This window comes from Cebus imitator, unplaced genomic scaffold (assembly GCF_001604975.1).
Source record: "Cebus imitator isolate Cc_AM_T3 unplaced genomic scaffold, Cebus_imitator-1.0 Scaffold9, whole genome shotgun sequence".
In the NCBI taxonomy this organism is placed as follows: Eukaryota; Metazoa; Chordata; class Mammalia; order Primates; family Cebidae; genus Cebus; species Cebus imitator.
The window spans coordinates 6,281,957-6,304,208 of record NW_016107324.1 but is presented as its reverse complement, the minus strand read 5'-3'; the positions used below and the strand labels follow the sequence as shown (position 1 = coordinate 6,304,208).

Genomic DNA, 22,252 nt, shown 5'->3' with positions numbered 1-22,252 from the left:
AAGTCATAAGAGCAAGCCAGTAGAAAGAGGAAGGTGCAGGGCATTTTCAGGAGTGTGCCAGATTAGAATTGCTAAAAACAAAGTTCTCTTGAAAAGGGGCAGGAATTAAGTTTTGGTCCATTTAAAAATATTTAGTATATAATAATGTTTGGTTCATAGCAGAAACTCAATAAATATTTGTTAATTGAGTGTGGTGAAAGCTTGAGTCTGAGTCACAAGAGCCAGAAAATAAGGTTTAAATTTTATTTTACAGTATTTCATTATAGCCGCCCAAACAGACTACAACATCTATTAACCTCATGACAGAGCTGGGTCCCAGGCTCAAAACTGGAATCATTGGGACAAAGGGTCTGAGGGTATTCATTATAGACATTTGCCAATTCCCCAAATTTATTTATTCTCCCCAACCCCACTTTTTAATGATACCCTAAAATGTTCCACAAAATGGCCTAGGTGCAATTGATTATATCCTTAGCCCCATGGGTGAGCCCTGATTGGCTTAAAACAACTAGTCCCTTTTTTCCCCAGGACCCACAGACATTGGTTCAGGAATGGGGGCATAATATAGTCAGGGATTTTTTTTTTTTGTTTTTTTTTTAAATGAGAACTCCTAAGAAAAAGATTCTTGTATTTCTCTCTGAAGTTGAGACAGAAAGCATGTACCCCTAAGGGCTGTTGGCAGCCATCTTTGGACTGCAAAGGGAGAGCCTGAATGAGAACAGAGGAGGTGCAGAGGAGAAATAGTGCAAGCGAAACTAAATCCACGTGTCCACATGTAAGCTATAGACTAAAAATCCTTCACCTCTTACCCCCGGACTCTCCCGTTAATGCTTAACTTCCTGCTTCTGCTTCAGCTAGCTTGGGTCTTGTTTTCTTTTACTTGCAACTCAGATTAAAGTGATCCTCAGGCCGGGCGCAGTGGCTCAAGCCTGTAATCCCAGCACTTTGGGAGGCCGAGGCGGGTGGATCACGAGGTCAAGAGATCGAGACCATCCTGGTCAACATGGTGAAACCCCGTCTCTACTAAAAATACAAAAAATTAGCTGGGCATGGTCGTGCGTGCCTGTAATCCCAGCTACTCAGGAGGCTGAGGCAGGAGAATTGCCTGAACCCAGGAGGCGGAGGTTGCGGTGAGCCGAGATCGCGCCATTGCACTCCAGCCTGGGTAACATGAGTGAAACTCCGTCTCAAAAAAAAAAAAAAAAAGTGATCCTCAGAATAAGAGGGGAAAAAGTGGGTCCTAGTGGTAATCTAGCACTCTGGGTAGAGAGTAGCTATTTAAGGAAGAGAAAAGAGGGGTCTAGGTGGCCACACTGAAGTGACTAGCCATCAAGGAATGAGGGTGGCATTGGGATGAAAAGGGAAGGGCTGGCTGTGAGCTTCAACATGAAAGAAGTGCACATGAGAATGGTTTCTGTCGTGCCCTCTACTTTGGTTAATTCTACTGCCTTCTCCTCAGGGATGATGAAGGCCTCCTCATCCCCAGAGAAATGATGCAACCAGGTGGCTGGATCAGAGATAAGAAAGTCAGGAAAGGGGAAAGGTTGCTTGAGCAGTTACTTTAGGAATAAGAAGAGGAGGCTAAAAAAGGGGGGAGGGTCTAGAGTGTGAAACATTTTTGTGTGTTACACACACACACACACACACACACACACACACACACGACATCGACAGAAACATAGAGAACAGGACAGCATAATACAGTTGCTAAGAATAAGCTAAGAGTTAGTTTCTCAAGACCAAACAGATACTAGTTCCAAAACCCACGAATTACTTACTGTCTCAATTCACTTAAGGTTCCCCTTCTTGTCTCTAAATGAGCATGAAAGTGCCACGTTTAAAAAATAACTGAGGCTCCCAAAATGTAACATAGGGAAGCCCGTAGCAGTGTGTCTGGAAGGAGTAAGCATTCATCATTTGTATTTATCATATAAAATTAAGATAGAGGAACACAGGAGGACAGGACAGGGTGAAAATAAAACACTGCTTTACTTAGATCCTGACCCTCCTCGGTGGCAAGTATGAGTATTCATTTTGTACAGTAGTAGCAATAAGGCATATTAAAAGAAAGGCTCACGTTTCCTCTAAAAGAAATGGTTTTTGAGAAATGCCAATACCATTTACTCAATGTCCTCTGTGCTATACTATTCTCCGACAGAGCCACTTAGTAAATGTGCGAACTGTGCTGACAACACTTGCCAATTTTCAACATGGAAGAACAGCAGGGGCACCTAACAGAACAAAATCTTAAATCGAAATAATGCCAAAGCTTTATTTCACATGGTGATATGTGGCACTGCTCCTCACAAAATCAGGGCTCCCCCCAGCAGGACAGGGCCAACTAGGTTAGGGTGTCCTGCCCTCATTCACCCGGCAGGGCTTGGGATGAGCTGGACGTGACTGCCGCGGGCATTTCTGTTCAACCCTGAAGGCTTCGCTGCAGGAGGCCGCCTGGCAGTCCGGCTGAGCAGCAAATCTGAGAAACAAAGCCCTTGGGACTAGGAAGGAGAGATGAGATTCTGGTTTGGCAGAGACACCTGGTGCCCGCTATTAAGAAATAATAGGACTGTCATAAGGCACTTCATCAACAAAAACAGTGTCGTCTCCATAAGCCACTCTATTAGTGGTAACAAATAATAGCTCCGGGCCTGCATTATCTCGTTTAATAGTCTCAACAACCGCTAAGTGCGTCTTATCACCATTTAAAGAAACGTGGCTCCTAGGGTTAAAGTACTTCGGTCACAATGTGAGCGAGTCCAAACTTGACCCCAGACCTTAGGGCGGGGTTGGTGGCCGAGGCCCCCGGTGAGCCTCCGGGCCGCCTGCCCAGCCTAGGGAGGACCGCGTGGGCGGGCCGGGAGCGCAGGTGGCTGCACCCCACGAGGGGGCGGGCTCAACGGGCGACTCCCGCCCGGAACCCCAGGCAGCCCGCACACTACTCCACCTGCGCAGGAGCCCGCGGCGGTGCGTGCAGCGGAGGGGCTCTGTCTTCCCTTTGATCTCACGAGCCCGGCGTCCCGCAGCGTGCGCCCCAGCACAGCCCGCCATTCCGCCCGGAGCCCGCCCGGTCGCCGCGCTGCACGCCCGGGGTGCGCCCTCTGCCCTCGCTGGGACAGAGGGCCCCGCAGCCGTCATGCTGCCCGCCATCTACACGGTCCTGGCGGCGCTGCTGTTCCTGCCGCTCCTGGTGAATCTCTGCTGTCCCTACTTCTTCCAGGACATGGGCTACTTTTTGCATGTGGCCTCCGTGGCCCGGCGGGTGCGCAGCTATGGGCAGCAGCGGCCGGTGCGCACCATCCTGAGGGTGTTCCTGGAGAAAGCGCGCCAGACGCCACACAAGCCTTTTCTGCTCTTCCGCGACGAGACTCTCACCTACGCGCAGGTGGACCGGCGCAGCAACCAGGTGGCCCGGGCGCTCCACGACCACCTCGGCCTGCGCCAGGGAGACTGCGTGGCGCTCTTTATGGATAATGAGCCCGCCTACGTGTGGCTGTGGCTGGGGCTGGTCAAGCTGGGCTGTGCCATGGCGTGCCTCAATTGCAACATCCGCGCGAAGTCCCTGCTGCACTGCTTCCAGTGCTGCGGGGCGAAGGTGCTGCTGGCCTCGCCAGGTGAGCCCCGAGGACCGCCCTGCCCTGGCACCAGGGCTTCTCCGCGCCTTGACTAACCAGCCACAGCGTGGTGTAAGGGGCTCGCAGAGGGAGGTTCAGATCGGAACTGGAGATATAGAAAAAGGGGTTGGCAGTGTTTGCTTGAATCGCAAATAATGATCATATAGAACCACCTGTTGTGGAAGCTGATTATGTGCTAGGTTCTGTGTTGAGCACTCTACAGGCAGTGTGGCTTTCAATCCTCACAGTGGATAGGGTTTATTATAGTACTTTTATAGATGAGACCACTGAGATCCTGAGAGGTGAAGACTCATGCCCAGCCATCTGTCTCCAAAGTCCAAGCTCTTAATCAATACTTATAATATCTGCATTAAAATGCAGAGGGTCTTGAGTGTGAACTCTAGTGGATCCAGAGGGGTTCTTCTCACCTCTGCTGCTTGATTAGCTGTGTGATCATGGGAGAGTCAATTTTCTCTGTCCCTTGGTTTGCTCCTCTCTAATGAGGCAGTCTTCAATGTTGCTTCCAGCTCTCAAGTGCTGTTAGCATCCCTGGCCCTTGCTGCAGAACAAAGGTGACCCCACCTGATCCCCAGAGAGACGATATTGGGAATCTGCTGCGGGGCCCTTGTGAGCCCTCCACCCCCAACATCTATAACAATAGTGACCCCTTCAGTTCTGTGGTTACCTCCTGCCACATTTCAGCCAGACTTGAAATATTAATTTCATGCTCAAGTGATGACAAGGCCAGGAAGCAACAGAGGACCTGTTACTCACAGGGCTGATGGCTTTTCCGTCCCAGAGAGCTTGTCTCTGCACTCGAATAAGGACCAAGGGTTCCTTCTCTCAATCACTAAGAAAAGGCCTACCCAGGTGTGGGCTGAAAGACCTGAGTGACAGAGTAGGGGTTTAGGGAGCCAAGGAGCCTCAGCTTTCTAGAATGCATTTCGGTGCCAACCCCTATGGTAGATGCTTTTATTACCCCAGGAGATAACATATCACTACCCTACTACCACTACCACCATGATACATTTGAGAAAACTGAGGCATAAAATTCCAAGCTAGCTCTATCCAACTTCAAAGCCATGCTCTTTCCTACGTCTTTTTTTTGTTGGTTTCTTTGACAGGATCTCAGTCTGTTGCCCAGGCTGGAGTGCAGTGGCATGATTTCACCTCACTGCAACCTCTGCCTCCCAGGTTCAAGCGATCCTCCCACCTCAGCCTCCCAAGTAGCTGGGGCCGCAGACATGCACCACCACACCCAGCTATTTTTTTTGTTATTTTTGGTAGAGACAGGGTTTCACCATGTTCCCCAGGGTAGTCTCAAACTCCTGAGATCAAGTGATCCACCCACCTTGGCCTCCCAAAGTGCTGGGATTACCAGTGTGAGCCACCACACCCAGCCTCTTTCCTACATCTTGTTGTCTTCCTCTACATGGATATAAAGTGTAAGTGCTGAAAGGGATCAAGTGTCCATTTGCTCTACCACTTCATTTCATAGCTGGGGAAACTTAGGCAAGCTACTTGGGTTACCTAGTATCACAGAAGATTAAAGGTCAATTCACTTGTGAGAAACCAGGAAACTTACACACCTGCTTCATGTGGCATGAAATAAATAATCCAAAAAATACAGGCTTGTATAAAAGTTTAAAAGCAGAAAGACAAGTTTAGGCTGCATGCGGTGGCTCAAGTCTATAATCCCAGCACCTTGCAAGGCCAAGGCTGGCAGATCACTTGAGGTTAGGAGCTCATGGCAAAAATTTGCCATGTTAGGCCAACATGGCAAAAATCCTGTCTCTACTAAAAAAAAATACAAAAATTAGCTGGGCATGGTAGTGCATACTTGTAATCCCAGCTACCTGGGAGGCTGAGGCAGGAGAATCGCTTGAACCCAGGAAGCAGAGGTTGCAGGAAGCCAAGATCACACCATTGCACTTCAGCCTGGGGTATAGAGAGGGAATCTGTCTCAAAAAAAAGAAAGTCAAGCTTAAAGGTGGCTGCATTGTTTGGAAGAGATGGTCCTTTCAAGAAAATTCCCATTAATTTCTAGTTGCCTGAGAAAAGCAAAAACGTCACTACTTTGTAACTAGAAGACTCTCCTAAGCCTATTATTTTACCGGCTTAGTTGGAGGGAAGTTATTAACACAATGATCTTTGTACCACTTCAAGAGGCATTTAAATCCTATTTATCTCTTTAGTATCCCAGGCCCCCTTAGAGGAAGGTCACAGGATTTGGAATTTTGTTGACAAAGAAGCTCAGGATTAAATGACCATAATACAGTTTGGTTCTATTAATAAAGTCAGAATTAAAACTACAACCAGATACCCTCTTCCCACCCAGGCAACAGTTCTCTGCCATAGAGCTGTGTATTTACATGGAGAATATATTGAAATTTCTACATTAAAATCAAACTCGAACCAGACTTTCTAGTGGACCTAAGGCACTCTCTGGATAGTCAACTGACTTTTGAGATAGGCCACATATTTGAAAAAAAAAAAATCAGTTTTTCCAAATCACTGAGATACCTTTGCACATGAAGCAAAATTACAGTCTGGCACAGAGTTGCATGTTTACTAAACATGCCCTTGGGAAAATATGTTGATTCTTAGAATTCTTTGGTGTTAGAAGGGATCTTAGAGATATACTAACCCTATAATCCTCTAACTTTAATGAATGTGTTATACTTCAAAAAAAAATTTACAGAAGAAACTTTAAAAGCCTAAGAATCACCTGGGAAGCATACTTTTAAAAACATTTCTGTGGCCAGGCACTGTGGCTCACTTCTATAATCCCAGCAATATGGGAGGCAGAGGAGGGAGGATCGCTTGAGTCTAGAGGCTGGAGACTAGCCTGGGCAACATGACGAAACCCCGTCTCTACAAAAAAGTACAAAAATTAGCTGGGAATGGTGGTGAGCGCCTGTGGTCCAAGTTACTAGGGATACTGAGGCAAAAGGATTGCTTGAGCCCGGGAGGTTGAGGCTCCAGTGAGCTGTGATTGTGCCACTACATTCTGGCCTGGGTGATAGAGTGCGACCCTGTCTCAAAACAAAAACATAAAATTTCTGAGCTCCATCCCTAAAAATGCTGACTCAGTAAGACTATGTTGGGGCCCAGGAATGTGTATTTTTATAAGAAGCCCCACCCCCACCCCAGGTGATTTTGAAGCATATGGTCTGAGGACTAGGCTTTGAGAAACAATTAGTCTAGTTTCCCTTTTTTTTTTGAGACAGAGTCTCCCTCTCTCACCAAGCTGGAGTGCAATGGCGCAAACTTGGCTCCCTGCAACTTCTGCCTCCTGGGTTCAAGCGATTCTCCTGCCTCAGCCTCCTAACTGGGACTATAGGTGCATGCCACCACGCCCAGCTAATTTTTGTATTTTTATTAGAGATGGAGTTTCGCCATGTTGGCCAGGATGGTCTTGATCTCTTGACCTCGTGATCTGCCCACCTCAGCCTCCTAAAGTGCTGGGACTACATGCATGAGCCCAGCTTTTCCATTGTTTTATAGCTGTATAAACAAAGGCCCAGAGGGATGATATGGATTGCACCCGGTCACATAGATAGTTAGGAACAGAAAGGTAGACATAGAACCTAGATTTTTTTTTTTCTCACAAGGCACTGTGTATTCTATCACACCATCTTGAACATGATACATAAATGTGAGTTTGATTCCATACTTTGAATTTCAGCCCAGAGCTTGTGGGCTCCTAAGAGCTCTTGAGCTCTATCTGTCAGTCAAATTCTGCAGTATATGTAAAGGACCAGCACAGAGGCATTTATCATGAGGATTGATCCAGTTGTTATGAGTTTAGGGGTCTCTTTATAAAACTGAACAGGACTCAACCCTATCAGGAATTTCAGTACTCCATTACTCCTTCCAAATTTACTATAGTTACAGGAAGTCAAGACTCACAAACACTTCCCTGAATCAAGCAGTGGCACTGTTTCCCAGAGAATATGATTTTCTCTGTGTTGTACATTTCAGGATCGTTCTCCAGGGGAGGATATGATCTAGGTAATCACATGGAAAAATTGTCTTCAACTATATGAACTGTATCAAAGTTATAATTAATAAAAGCCAAGTGGCTGAGCCGGTAGTTTTTCACACAACTTACCAAACACAGAATATGGATAAAACAGGAAAACATATTTAATTTCACACAATATGGGATATTTTACAAAAACATACAAAAGAGGCCTGAAATAGTAGATTTGTTCCATTCCCATTTATCCTAGCATTAAGACCATCATTAAACTAGCTTTTCTGGGTAGATAACCCAGGTCTCCTGCAGGTCCCTTCATCAGCTCATTGGCAGGGTCTATACTGCCTGGCTCAACATAGCCATGCAAGGCACCCACAGTGTAGGTACCATTATTATACAGGCTTTAGCAACAGATAAAGATACTCTCTGTTGCAAAGCTGAGTCCCAGATAAGTTGCAAAATGTTCCAGATTGCCTTTGACCTGGTTTTGCAAGGTTACAGAAAACAAAATTAGACCTTTAAACAATGTGACAGATGAAAATGCTTACAACAACTTTCAAAAATTTTGCATCGTTAAAAGCTCTAAGAAGAATTTCATTATAAAACAAGTGTTGGGACCAAGGATAATCCTTATCATCCAAACTTTTGCAATTAGATTGAGAAAAACTGATGGTACAACAATATGATTCTCAAAGCAAGAAACATTTAGAGGGAAGAGAGGCCACACACACACACACAAAAAGGAGAGAGTCCCAACAAGGTACAGGCTAGTTTTCTCTCTGCCATGATGGGATGGAGAAATAAGAAGATGAATTAGTTCAAGAATCTTACAGCCCAATAAAAGAACTAAACCACATACATACACAAATGATTGTGACACCCAGGATAATGTGCCCAGTGTGCTGGGAGAGCTGCAAGTGCTGTAGGAAAACAAGCAGAGGTCCAGAGAAGGCTTTTTGGGGCACTGACTATTGAGCTGGACAAGTGCCATTGGGGAGGGGGCATTCCAGGCAAAAGGAGCACCCGAGACAGTTCTGATCAGGTGCTTAACACAGTGAGATGCTTCATTAAAGGGTATTGCAGTGTAAGAACAATGGCAGGCTGGACTTAAATAACAGTCATTTTTTAAGCTGTTTCCTGAATGGACTCAGGAAATGGAAAAATTAGGGACTCAGAGAGTCCAAAGAATGGCCAACAGCAGTGGCCTCACTTCCACAGAAGGAAATATTTAATTTTCTACTGCCAACTTTAGTCCAGTATCAAGGCACAGAAATCATCGAATCTCCACTCTTCTCACCTCTTTGGGCTGCCCAGGGAGTAACTTAGATGAGTTGCTTCAGTGAACATTGACTGTCTCAAAGTCTTAGAATTGTCTCATCTATCTTTGAATAATTCCCTAGTAATGCAAGAGTGCCTTTGGGAATAAGACCTGTGAGGCTGCAAGGGAAGCAGACTGGATAGAGGGAGACATTGAACTGCAATGCAGTCACAACAGAAGCCTACCTCGGCATATTCTCTGATCCTAAGAGGACTCTGAACCTGGGATGCCCTTCAGAGTTGTCCCAAATTAAGGGAGGTAGGCTGTGCCTTCATACCTGCCCAACAACCAGTCCAATAAACTCAGGCTGAGGTGGTCGTGTTTGACCTTGGGCAAAGTGTCTCTCTTCAACCAAGGACAAGTCCTGGGAGGGAAATACATACTCAGAAACCCAGACACCAAATAATTAATATATCCAATAACCGGGATTCCCAACCTAGTAGCCCAAGGAAGCTAGCTTAAAGATATTCTCTAAAATTTTTCTTCTTTCCCTGCTCCTAACTAAAGCTTGCAAAGGAGGTGGTTGTACATCTCCATCCAAGAACAAAACTAGCACTTTATTTTCTTCAGAAACAAGGGGATGAAGAGGTAAAAACAAACTCTGAATCAGGTGTTAATGTTATTGAATCTGAAAGAGAAGGATAGAGTTAATATTATTCTTCATAATAAGTGGCTAATATTTGAAAAGGACCTTCCCATGGCCTCTGAGGAAAGAGAAGTAGATCGTTAGTAGAAAGATGACATGGTTGCTTACAGATATCAAATGCTAACAATTATGTAAGGCCTTGTATGACCTGGTAACTCATGATAAGGAAATACCTTTGATTCCGGGGCTATTCAGAAAGCAAGACTTCATATAAGCAAGAAGGAATAAAAAATAACATCAAGGAGATTATTACCTAATTACATAAATGTAAAATGAGTATGTATTTCCTTGTTAAACTTTTGCTTGCTCCTGGTGGAACTTAACCTTAATTAAACATTTTTATGACCTCTGGGTGCTTTGTTTTGTGTGGGGAAGTGGGGCACGTGCATGTGTCTATTTGAAGTGTTATAATATGCATCATCTTGCTGAACAAAATACTGTCATTCCAAACTGCCAATGACTGAGATGCAAAATCACAGTTATGAATGGCTTTTTAGGAACTATTTTTAGATTGTCTTTAAGGACTATGTTGTTAATAGCAGCAGTTTGTGTTTCGGCTACTTTTATGAATGAAGAAAAGAGATAAACTTTCAAGCTTGACTTGCTCATCAACCAGCCATTTTACGATCAGAGCACATTTCCTTTCCCTACCTTCCTTTTGGATCTTACCTTCTTGGTAAATATTTCTGGGATTTTTTGTTTAACCCAGTGAGTTACACATTCTTTGAGGCAATCTAGTAGCAGAGCAAGCTACTAGACTGAATGTTTTCCTATTGGAAAGCTGCAGGTTTAGCCTGAGCACCTTGATGCCTTAGGAATGAAGATGGATTCAGCTCACCACCCACCCTCTCTCTCTGCCTTCTAGCAATGAGCTTGTATATTCAGAAAGTTCTTCCTTTTTTCTAAAAAAAAAAAAAAAAAAAAAAAAAAAAAAAAAAAAAAAAAAAAAAAAAAAAAAAAAAAAAAAAAAAAAAGGCAGGTGTGGACTTAATATGCTACCTTAATTTTTTAAAAATTTATTTGAATAGACTTTAAGGGGATGGGGGAGTAATGTTGTAATCACTCGATTTTTCAGCACCCAAGTGTGTGCTCTTTCTCTGAAGGTTTATTTCAATCGACAACTTAAAACTAGACTAATGAAGAACTAACTGATGGGGCTGCTCTACACCCTTCAGGCAACGTTCTGTGACTACTATTTCTCATACCCGAGCTTTTAATAAAGCTTGATGTTATGCTCTTCAAGAAAAGATCATCCATGTTACTCATTAAAGGCAGATCCACACGATTTAACAAGTGCTGAGCAGAAGGGCAAGCAGCTAGCCTCTTCCAAGAAATAAGTCACTTTGCTAGAACTTAATCTGGTTGGCTCATACAGGGAGGTGGAAATCTCAGAAGCCTGGAATGATTCTTTTCATTTTGCATGTGACCCTCCATTCACTGACTTGATTAGCCTCTTCCCATTTATAGAAATAAGATTACTGGTATCTGTATCACAGGATTGTTATAAAAATTATGTGAAGTGATGTATGTAAAGCTCCTATGCCAACAGTTCTATGCAAATGAAAATTTTAAATGTTTGTTATTAGTAAAGAGAGAAGTGGGTGCATGCTGTGATGTGCCACCCAGATCCCCCCTTTAGGACTGATGGACTCACTCTTCATCTGCTAGGAGCTCTCAGCTGAGACCCCTCCCAGGACTTGTACTTGGTTGAACAGAGACACTTTGCCCAAGGTCAAACATGACCACCTCAGCCTGAGTCCAGTGGACTGGTTGATGGGCAGGTATGAAGGCACAGCCTACCTCCCTTAATTTGGGACAACTCTGAAGGGCATCCCAGGTTCAGAGTCCTCTTAGGATCAGAGGATCTGCCGAGGGAGGCTTCTGTTGTGACTGCATTGCAGTTCAATGTCTCCCTCTATCCAGTCTGCTTCCCTTGCAGCCTCACAGGTCCCAATCCCAAGAGCACTCCTGCATGCACATCTCGGAGTCTCAAAGAACCCAACGTTGACAGATAGAATTACTGGAAGTTTATATGTTCTGGTTGATATTCACTCTTCAATGAGCAGACTTTACAATAGGAATTATAAAAGAAAGAGAGAGAGAAAGAAAGAAAGGAAATAAAAGAAAGAAAAAAAAAGAAAGAAAGAAAGATATTTTATGCTTAAATTAGAAAATATGTAGGCCCATAGGGCACAGTGGCTCACGCCTGTAATCTCAGCACTTTGGGCAGCTGAGACAAGTGGATCGCTTGAGGTCAGGAGTTCAAGACCAGTCTGGCCAACACGGTGGAACTCCATCTCTACTAAAAATACAAAAATTAGCTGGGCATGGTGGCAGGTGCCTGGAATCCCAGCTACTCGGAAGGCTGAGGCAGGAGAATCACTTGAACCCGGGAGGCGGAGGTTGCAGTGAGTCAAGATCTCACCACCACACTCCAGCCTGGGTGACAGAGTGAGGTACCATCTCAAAAAAAGAAAAAAAAGTTGGCCCCATTATATCTATAAAAGATTCAAGAAAAGAAAGAAAAGACACTAAATATCAACTAGATAGTTGACAGGTATATTCACATCCAGAATTTCCTTTCAGATTTCTTTTTTGTTTTCTATACCTTTAAAGGAATAAAGGCTGCCATAGTGTGTCCTGATATGGTTGGCAAGCCACTGGAAACTCAAGTCTGCCCAAATAACAAATTCTACACCCACAGCCTAGAGGAGATGGAGGGAAATTTTGTGGGGCAGGTGCAGTGGCCCTCCCTTCAGATTAGATGACTTCCATAAAAGGTCAGGAATCACAAACTACATGCCTGCAGAGGGCCAGCTGGGAACATGAATGAAGTACACATGATGCAAAGTTGCTCAGACTGTGATCAAGCATGACATCAGCTTAATTACGTTTCCTTTTATTTTTATTATTAAATTTTTGATACTAATACCTGAGTACATTTTTCTTTTGTTTTATTTTGGGAGGTATGAAGGGTGGGAGACAGGGTCTCACTTTGTTGCCCAGGCTGGAGTGTAGTGGCATAATCATGGCTCACTGCAGCCTTGACCTCCCAGGCTCAGGTGACCCTCCCACCTCAGCCTCTGGAGCAGCTGGGACTACAGGTGTGCGCCACCACACCAGCGAATATACATACATATATTTGTATTTTTTCATAGAGGTGTTTTGCCATGTTGCCCTGGCTAGCTGTGAGTACATTAAAAAAAAAAAAAAAAATTACAGAAAAACTTAAAGTCCCTTTTGACCTACCATTTTCTCCTCATTAAGATAATTACTTGGAGGTGAAGAAAAAAAAAGACTTACTAAGTCCTATCTATTCTACTTGCCAGATATCTCTTAAGTACATTCACTTCTCCCTACACACTGCTGCCTCCAGTGTAGACAAGCTTCAACTACCAGCTGGTCTCTCTACCTCTGCTCAAGCCCCTCCAGTCCACTTGCCTGGCCTAAGCCAGGCCCTCGGGGACCTGCTCTCTAAGTCTCCAGCCTCTTCTCCCAGCCTATTTCCCTCCCACTCCACATTTCAGTCAGCTTTAACCTCTTAGTTACTTGGGTCCTGTGCTGCGCTGGCTCTGAGACTTTGCATAAGCCGTTCTACTGCAGGCTTATTCAGTCCCAGCTGATCTTCATCTCCACCGTCTGCTTGTCTTTCAGTTCTCAGTTTACAGGGCACTTCTGGGTCATCTTTGTGTGCCCCCACCCCACCTGCTTCCCAAATACCTTCTCCTTCCCCTATTGTGACATCTATGGCAACTTATTTTGATTTTTTGTTGTTGTTTCTCCTGTATTAGATCTGGGGTCTATGAAAACAGGGACAGTGTTTTGCTCACTGTCCTATCCAGAGTGTAGCACCCTGCCTGCCACACAGGGAACACTCTTTAAATAGACTTTAAGTAAATGTTGGGAGGGAAGGAATGAGAATGGATCGGGTAACTTATAAATGGATTATCTGACTATGGACGCTGAGTCTCATGACAGGAGGAAGGAAAGGAGATTTCACAATCTCCTTTCCTTCTTTAAATAGCAGTAGGAGGAGTTGTTTTTTAATTTACCTCTGTGGGCCCTTACTTGTAAGCAAGGCATACTTGTATCTCAGAAATTATTTTACCTTACGTTTTATTAAAGGTTTATCAACCTGCAGTTCTGAATTGTTTACATCGGCAGCTTTAGCTTATTCCTGTGTCTCTTCCGCACTATCATACTTTGTCAGACTTTTTCAATTACAAACATTTATTGAGCACTTATCTAGTAGTTCCAGGGGTGCAAAGATGATTATGATCTTAATTTCAAAGATTTTCCTATCTAATAGAGGAGAAAACGAATTAACCATATCTACCAGGCATGGTGGCTCACACCTGTAATCCAAGCACTTTGAAAGGCTAAGGCGTGAGGACAGCTTGAGCTCAGGAGTTTGAGATCCACCTGGGCAACATAATGGAATATCATCTCTACAAACAATTAGCTGGGCATGGTACACCTGTAGTCCCAGTTACTTGGGAGGCTGAAATGGGAGGATCGCTTGAGTCCAGGAGGTCGATGCTGCAGTGAGCTGTGATCACGCCACTGCACTCCAGCCTCGTAGACCCCAGAACCCTGTCTCAAAAAAAAAAAAAAAATTGAACCCTATCATACTATGTACTAAATACCCTGATAATTGTATATACAGGCTCCTATGGGAGCTGAAGAAGGGAGCAGCTAACTTTGCAGAGGGAGGGAAGGTAACAGAAAAGAAGTGCTACCTACACTGAGTCTTGATGGATAAGCAGGAGTTTTCCAGGTGACCAGGGGTTGAGAGAGCATGAAACAACCTGGGCGAAGGCAATGAGACATGAGCATATAGGTACCTTCAGGGATTTTCCATAGATCAGTGTGGTAAGAGGAAAGAGAGCAAGAGGTAGAGAGTATAAGATAACATCAGAAAGCCAGCAGGAGCGGGACCCAAAGGGACCGCAGGACCTCCCGAATAAAAAGATTGGATTCTATCACAAGAGATGAACAGCCCTGAAGGATCTTAAACAGGGTGGCAACAAGATGTTGGATGATAGAGAAGCTAATACATTAGAAGCAGGAAGAGACTCAAGGCACGACATTGGTCAGGAGGCTAAAGCAATAACCTAGGTAGGAAATAATGAGGATGTGAGCCAAGGCAGTGGCACGGGAGTGATGCCACTGTTTCTACAACAGTCATATTTTTGTAACCTTTCTGGAATGCTGAAGGACTAAAGAGCAACCAAACAAAAAATTTTTAAAAACTGCAAAAGAGGGAAATAAAGGTTCCTGGGGCAAAAGAAAAAAAAGGTGACCTGATAGGGTTGAAATAGCACATTAAAGAATAATAACCAACTGGAAACTCCAAGATAACTGTTCAAGAAAGAAAGTACAATTATAGCATTTTACTCGGCTCTGCAGTGAATATTTTCATAGTCATTATTATGTTGATTCTGATTATTTTGGTTTTCAGCTTCTAGAGCCAGTCCATAAAGCTAGGGAAGACAGAATAATGATATCAGAATAAATATAAATTCTATTACCCTAGACAATGTAAAGGGAAGATAACAACTGTCAGAAATGGACAGGATGAAATGGAAGTTGGGATCAAAATTTATAGGCTAAGAAGTAGGAGGAAATGCATATTTTTTTGGTGATGGAGAGGTAACTGCCAGAAGAAACAGCTTTTTAAAAATTGACAATGCTTGCCTCTAGGCAGTAGCTTTAGTTGTGAGGAAGGCCTGGGTAAGGGCTTGTTGATTTTCATTATAAATCCTTTTGTACTATTTGATTTATTATTACCAGGTACATGAGTGTTTTGATTAAAATATTTTTTTTAATTTTAAATGCATTTATCCTGGTGATATTTCTTGTCTTCATGGAGATATCATACACAAGCATCGGAAAAACAAAGCATATAAGATAAATTAGGTATAGCCTTCCCAATAATTTCCTGGCATATTTAGTCATCTTCCTATTAAGAGTAAGTATATTCACTTCAATTATCACAATTCAAGACAAGTAGGCTTAAAAGCAGTCTCATCTATAGCTTAAAGGCACAAAATCCAAGTGGCAAGCATGAAATGTGGTTTGCATATTAAATCGGTGCCTTTAAAATTTTTGACCTTAACCCAGTAAGAAATACATTTGTGCGTGACCCAATACCCACACACCTACATAACTAAAACAAACCTTTTAAAAATGAACAGCCCTGTATATGTGCCACATTTTCGTTATCCAGTCTAACATTGATGGACATTTAGGTCAGTTCCAAATCTTTGCTATTGTGAATAGTGCTGCAATAAACATATGTGTGCATGTGTCTCTATAGTAGAATAATTTGTAATCCTTTGGGTATATACCCAGTAATGGGATTGCTGGGTCAAATGATATTTCTAGTTCTAGATCCTTGAGGAATCGCCACATTATCTTCCACAATGGTTGAACTAATTTACACTCCCACCAACAGTGTAAAAGTGTTTCTATTTCTCCACATCCTCTCTAGCATCTGTTGGCACATGTATCCCAGAACTTAAAGAATTTTTTTAAATCTAAAAAAAAAAAAAGCCCTGTTCATCTATTAGGAATAGTTCCTATTAGCAATGTTATAGGAATACTACTATATGGAAGAAGCCATATTAAATGTAGTATGTACTAGGAATTCTTCAAGGAGTTTTATAACATTTGTTCGTAAGATTCTGCCACCACTCTTGAGATGGGTACTATTTTTACTTCCATTTTAGAGATTCATAAAATGATGCTTAGAGAGGTTAAGAACTTCTCAAGATAAGCAGTGGAACTGTCAGTAGAATTGTTACCTTTTACTATGTAAGATGTGCTCCAAAATTTCTATTTCCTTCTTGTAAGTAGTTCTCATTTTTTAAAATATCACTCACTTTAAATGGTTTTAACAATCTACTACTGTAATTATGACCCACAGGTTGGAAAACACTGCTCTAACTTACTCCTTTTTTTCCTCAGATAAGATAATGTACTTATGAAATTTAGAGCTTATTTCTCAGATCAGTTAAACCTTCCTAGGAAACAACTTGTTACTGATGCATAAGAAAAAAAATGTTATATAAAATTAGCTTCTATCATCTTTCTTAATTAGCATGGCTCCCTTCTTTCCTTAAATTTTTCTTTTTTTTCATCACTGGTCCTGTGTGGCACATATTAGGAATAGCTAAATTTATTTCTGGAGTGTATTTAGATATATATCAGTTATATGCTGATATTTCTTGGGTTTGGCCCATATGTCCATTGGTTGCACTTGCCACAAGAAGTACAGATTTCAGCCAACCATCTGCTATGCTTGCGAAACCATCAAAACCCAACCTTCCCTCAAATATTCAAATGTAGCACATTTCATGTTTAAAATGCATAACAGGGCCAGGCGCAGTGGCTGACACCTGTAATCCGAGCACTTTGGGAGGCCGTGACGGAAGGATTGCTTGAGGCCAGGAGTTAAGATCAGCCTGGTCAACATAGTGAGACCCTATATCCACTAAAATAATAATAATATAAAATGCATAATGATAAGTATAATTTGTCACGTCCATACATTTAAGCAAAAAATTATGCTGAAAATAAAATTATGATGCTTATGGAAGCACTAATAGAACTTTCATAGACTGATTTAGATTGTTTGGTTTTTTTTCTTATTAAATTAAGGACTACAAGCAGCTGTTGAAGAGATACTGCCAAGCCTTAAAAAAGATGTGTCCATCTATTATGTGAGCAGAACTTCTAACACAGATGGGGTTCACGCTTTCCTGGACAAAGTGGATGAAGTATCAACTGAACCTATCCCAGAGTCATGGAGGTCTGAAGTCACTTTTTCCACTCCTGCCTTATACATTTACACTTCTGGAACCACAGGTAAAAATAAAGGGAGGATTCTCAAAAAAAACTGGATCTGAAGGTGTTAAATGTTGGCGTGGGTTTTCAAATCTCTTTGGCAAAACCTATTGAATAACGAATACTTCAGGAGATTTAGTTATTTGCCTGTGGGAAGTGATTTTATTACATAGCATATGATCCCATTTAGGTTTCTCCAAACTATGCATATTTTCCCTCAGTCCATATAGAACACATAAAGAGGTTAACCAAGAACTACAAAAGTAGTTATGATGATGGATAAGATTTGGCACTGATTGGCTAGTTGGAATTTTTTTCATGCTTATTGTATTTTGATTATATTACATCCATAGTTCATATAGACTGTATAATTGATTATAAATGGAACACAGGAGAAGACCAGTAGGCAGCGATTGGGTTCTATTTATATAAATGTTTTGACCACTATCTTCGCCATGCAACACCAGCTTGGAGCTGTTTGGTACTGTGGCTGTGGGGTGGCTCTATCATAAGGCCTAAAATACTGTATTTCATCAAATCTAGGATGCCTCTAACTGTAAACTGTACCATGATGAGTCAGTAAGAAGAAATACTGCCAGTTAACAATGTTATAAGAATACTGCCGTATGGAAGAAGCAATATTAACGGTAGTGTGTACTAGGCATTCTTCAAGGTTTACAACATTTGTTGATAAGATTTTGCCCCCACTCTTGACATGGGTACTATTTTTATTTCCATTTTAGAGATTCAGAAAATGATGCGTAGAGAGGTTAAGAATTTCCCAAGATAAGAAGCAGAACTGTCAGGATTCACCTTGCAGACTGATTCCACAGCTCATACAATTGACAGCTCTATCCCAGTACCTCCTTGTTTATTCATGTGATAGATATTTAATGTCTGCCTACTGTAGGCCAGAGAAGACAAAATGTGCTAATATGGAGCCTGAGGGATATATTTAAAAGAAGGACAGGAAGCCAGCCCCAGAATGCCAATTATTATTAATATTGGAAAATTGCATCTATGAGGTTTTTACCTCTCTTGATTAAAATTTCAATTTAATTTAAGCAGGTAATGCATGTGTTCTCCTTGTTCGATAAACAATAGACAGGGCTAAAATTTCCTTTGAGCCTTTTATCTCAACTGCAGCTGACAGAAACTGTCTCCTTCACCTCAACAGGCCCTTAGCACCTACCTGAACTCACAGTTCTTGGACCTGAGTTTAACCCTATTGCTGGCTTCACTTCATACAGTCACTTTTGCTAAGTATTTTCTTTAAGTAAATGAAAAGAAGCCAGGAATGACATATTAAAGCTGGTGCCCAAACCATAATGTCTATCTTTTTTCATTTTTTTATTTTTATTGCCAGGCCAACAGAAAGGTAAGATAGCACAATTAACCAATTGCTTCTGTTGCATGCAGACACTCCTTTAATTTATGGGACTTTTATCATAATTTCTTAATAGAACAGTAAAATTAAATCATAAATGTTTTTTTGGGAACAAATTGAGCCCAATTAATGAGGGGGAATTCTAGTGTTAGTACTGTGAAAACATGTATGAAACTTTGTTATAAGGCATGTTTTCACAATCAAATAGAAAACCCCTTTTAGGGAGAAAAAAGAGAATGAGCATTCTCTGATTTAATCTCATAAATCAGAATTTATATTTAATTGGAAGACAATTGGATGGGCATTTATTTTACTTTTTTTATTTTCTCTGAAGAAAATATTTGCTAGGCCAAGCACAGTGACTGACACCTATAATCCTAGAACTTTGGGAGGTCGAGTCAGGAGGATCACTTGAGCCCAGGAGTTTGACACCAGGCTGGGCAACATAGTGAGACCCCATCTTTATGAAAATATTTAAAAATTAGCTGGTATAGTGTATACCTTGTAGTCCTAGCTACTTGGGATTCTGAGGCAGAAGGATCACTTGAGCCCAGGAGTCTGAGGATATAGTGACGTGCCACTGCACCCCATGCTGGGCAACAGAGCAAGACACTATCTCTAGAAAAAAAAATGCTAAGTTACTCTTATAAACATTAATTAAAAGAATTCACTTAAGCAGTTGAAGAACAAATGTACCTGTTCATCAAAGGAAGTCATTAGCACAAAATTATATAATAGTTACCAGATATTCTCATGTCTTCATTAATACAAAATCTTAATTTAGGAAAGTTCTGAAAGTACTTCAAGGTAATAAAGATGACCATTTCTTGTAAAAAAAAAAAAATAGAAAAATCAGAGGCCAGGCACAATGGCTCATACCTATCATCTCAACACTTTGGGGCCAAGGTGGGAGGATCACTTGCAGCTAAGAGTTCAAGATCATTCTGGGCAATAAAGCAAGACCTTGTCTCTACAAAAAATGTAAATAAATAAATAAAGTATTCAGGCATGATGGTGCACACCTGTGGTTCCAGCTACTTGGGGGGCTGAGACAGGAGGATCACTTGAGCTGAGGCTGTTGTGCGCCTTGAACACTACCACACTCCAGCCTGGCAACAGAATAAAAGCCCATCTCAACAAAACAACAACAACAACAACAAAATTCACATAAAACAAAACAAAAAACTGGCCCATTGTCAAAGAACATGAACTTTGAATTGTATTTACAATAATGGTAGGTTGCTAGCCATACTTGTCTGCCTTGTAGCAAGTTGCTGCTATTTGGCAATAGCTTGTGAAGGTACCATCAAGTATTAAAGAATCTGAGTCAACAGAGATCTGTCTTCCTCTTCACAAAGCCTGCTTACCCACTCAGATCTTAAACTCTTAGCCCCCTTCTCGTGACTTCATGCCCTCCCAATTGAATTGATCTTCCATGGGAAACAATGTAAGTGTACACTCACAGAATAAAATTTTACAAAAAGTGTATGTAAATTATGGTTAAGAAAATGCAAATGCATTTAGTCTAATGTACCAAAACTACACTGAGATACCATTTTTCACCTTTCAGATTGGCAAAGGTCCCAACATTTGAGAGCACACATTGACAAGGCTAGGAGGAAACAGGGATACTCATATATTGCTGATAGGAGAATGAATGGGGACAGCCATTATAACTGGCAGTATGGCAGTTATCTATCAAGGTTACAAAGACTTTTTTTTGTTTTTTGAGACAGAAACTCATTCTGTTGTCCAGGCTGGAGTACAGTGGCAGAATCATGGTTCACTGTAGCCTCAACCTCCTGGTCTCTAGTGATCCTTCCACCTCAGTCCCCCAAGTAGCTAGGAATACAGGTGCATGCCATCATGCCCTGCTAATTTTTTTTTATTTTGTAGGGAAGGGGTCTCATTATGGTTGCCCAGACTGGTGCCAAACTCCCGGGCTCAAGCAATCCTCCTGCCTCAGCCTCCCAAAGTGCTGGGATTATAGGACTTGATAACTTTTATCTTTTGACACAACAATCTCACTTCAGTGAATTTATCCAAAAGATACAGTGTCATACATAGTATGAACTGCCATGTGGACAAGGTTATTCACTGCAGCATCATTTGTAACAGCAAATAGTATAAATAAATTATAATACATTTATAAAAGGACTTGAGGCAGCTGAGAAAGATAAATAAATAATAAATAAGGGAAAGCTCTCTGTACAAACATGAACAAATCTCCAGCAAACATTGCTAAGCAGCAGAAACAAAAATGTAGAAGATTGCATTTTTTTTAATGGAAAAGGCAAGAACATATGAGAAAATGTTCATATTTGCTTTATTTGTGTAAAGAAACTCTAGTACATAAGAAATCTCTGATTCTCAGCCTTCACATCTGTGGATTGGAGAATATAATTCTATTTATGTCATACATAAACTTGTTATGGAAATTAAGTGAAATTTTTTAAACGTCTTGCAAAATGGTAGTCACAGAGCAGAAACTCAATGGACATTCATTCCCGCCTTCTATTTCTCTTTAGATTACTACTGTTATAACCATCTAACTCAGGAGTCAGCAAACTATGCCTTGTGGGCCAAATACAGCCTCCCACCTGTTTTTGTAAATAAAATTTTATTGGAACACAGCCACACTCCATTTATGTATGTATATGGCTGCTTTTGACCATAACAGCAGAGTTGAGTCATTGCAACCGAGAATGTATGACCCACAAAGCCTAAAACATTTACTCTCTGGTCCTTTATAGAAAAAAATTTGTCAACTCCTGGTGTAACTGGTCATGGCCCTTCCCAGTGCGGTTCTCAAAATACAGGATGATTAATCTTCCTAAGCCAGATCTCTCTCCTACAATGTAAATGCCCAATCTTGGTTAACTCATGCCTTCTATTGTATCTTTGCAAAGGTCTTCCAAAAGCAGCCGTGATCAATCATCAACGCATTTGGTATGGAACTGGCCTCACTAGTGTAAGCAGATTGAAGGCAGATGATGTCATCTATGTCACTCTGCCCTTGTACCACAGTGCTGCACTAATGATTGGCATCCACGGATGTATTGTGGCGGGTAAGCTTTTTCTACAAAGTGTTGGAGACAAGTGCACATTCATATTTTCTCACAAGGAAAAGTAACATAAAGTTTGGCTACTTTGCTGTCTGCTAGGAACAGTCTTCAATTTTGCATTAACAATAAAGCTATTTGACTCACACATTGCAAGCAAGCATCTAAAATAATTTGTTTTTTCATGACTCGTCATCTAATAATGTAATGTTATAATCGTTCAGTATATCAAGAGAGAAACTCCTTTAAAATATTTTAGGGCTGGGTGCAATGGCTCACACCTGTATGCCCAGCACTTTGGGAGGTCAAGGTAGGAGGGTTGCTTGAGGCCAGGAGTTCAAGACCAGCCTGGGCAACATAGCAAGACCTCATCTCTACCAAAAAAAAAAAAAAAATTA

General features: G+C 41.8%; 1 protein-coding gene across 1 annotated transcript in view; it reads left to right on the top strand.

Moving 5' to 3' along the window:
• The first annotated feature begins 2,911 nt into the window (after positions 1-2,911).
• The window catches only part of SLC27A2 (solute carrier family 27 member 2), a 51,421-nt gene continuing 32,080 nt past the window's right edge, over positions 2,912-22,252 (top strand). Inside the window, exons 1-3 of the mRNA XM_017544945.2 lie at positions 2,912-3,611; positions 17,220-17,426; positions 21,702-21,860. Of these exons, the coding sequence (XP_017400434.1) occupies positions 3,134-3,611; positions 17,220-17,426; positions 21,702-21,860 (844 nt within the window). The 5' untranslated portion in view covers positions 2,912-3,133. The remainder of the gene's footprint in view (positions 3,612-17,219; positions 17,427-21,701; positions 21,861-22,252) is intronic.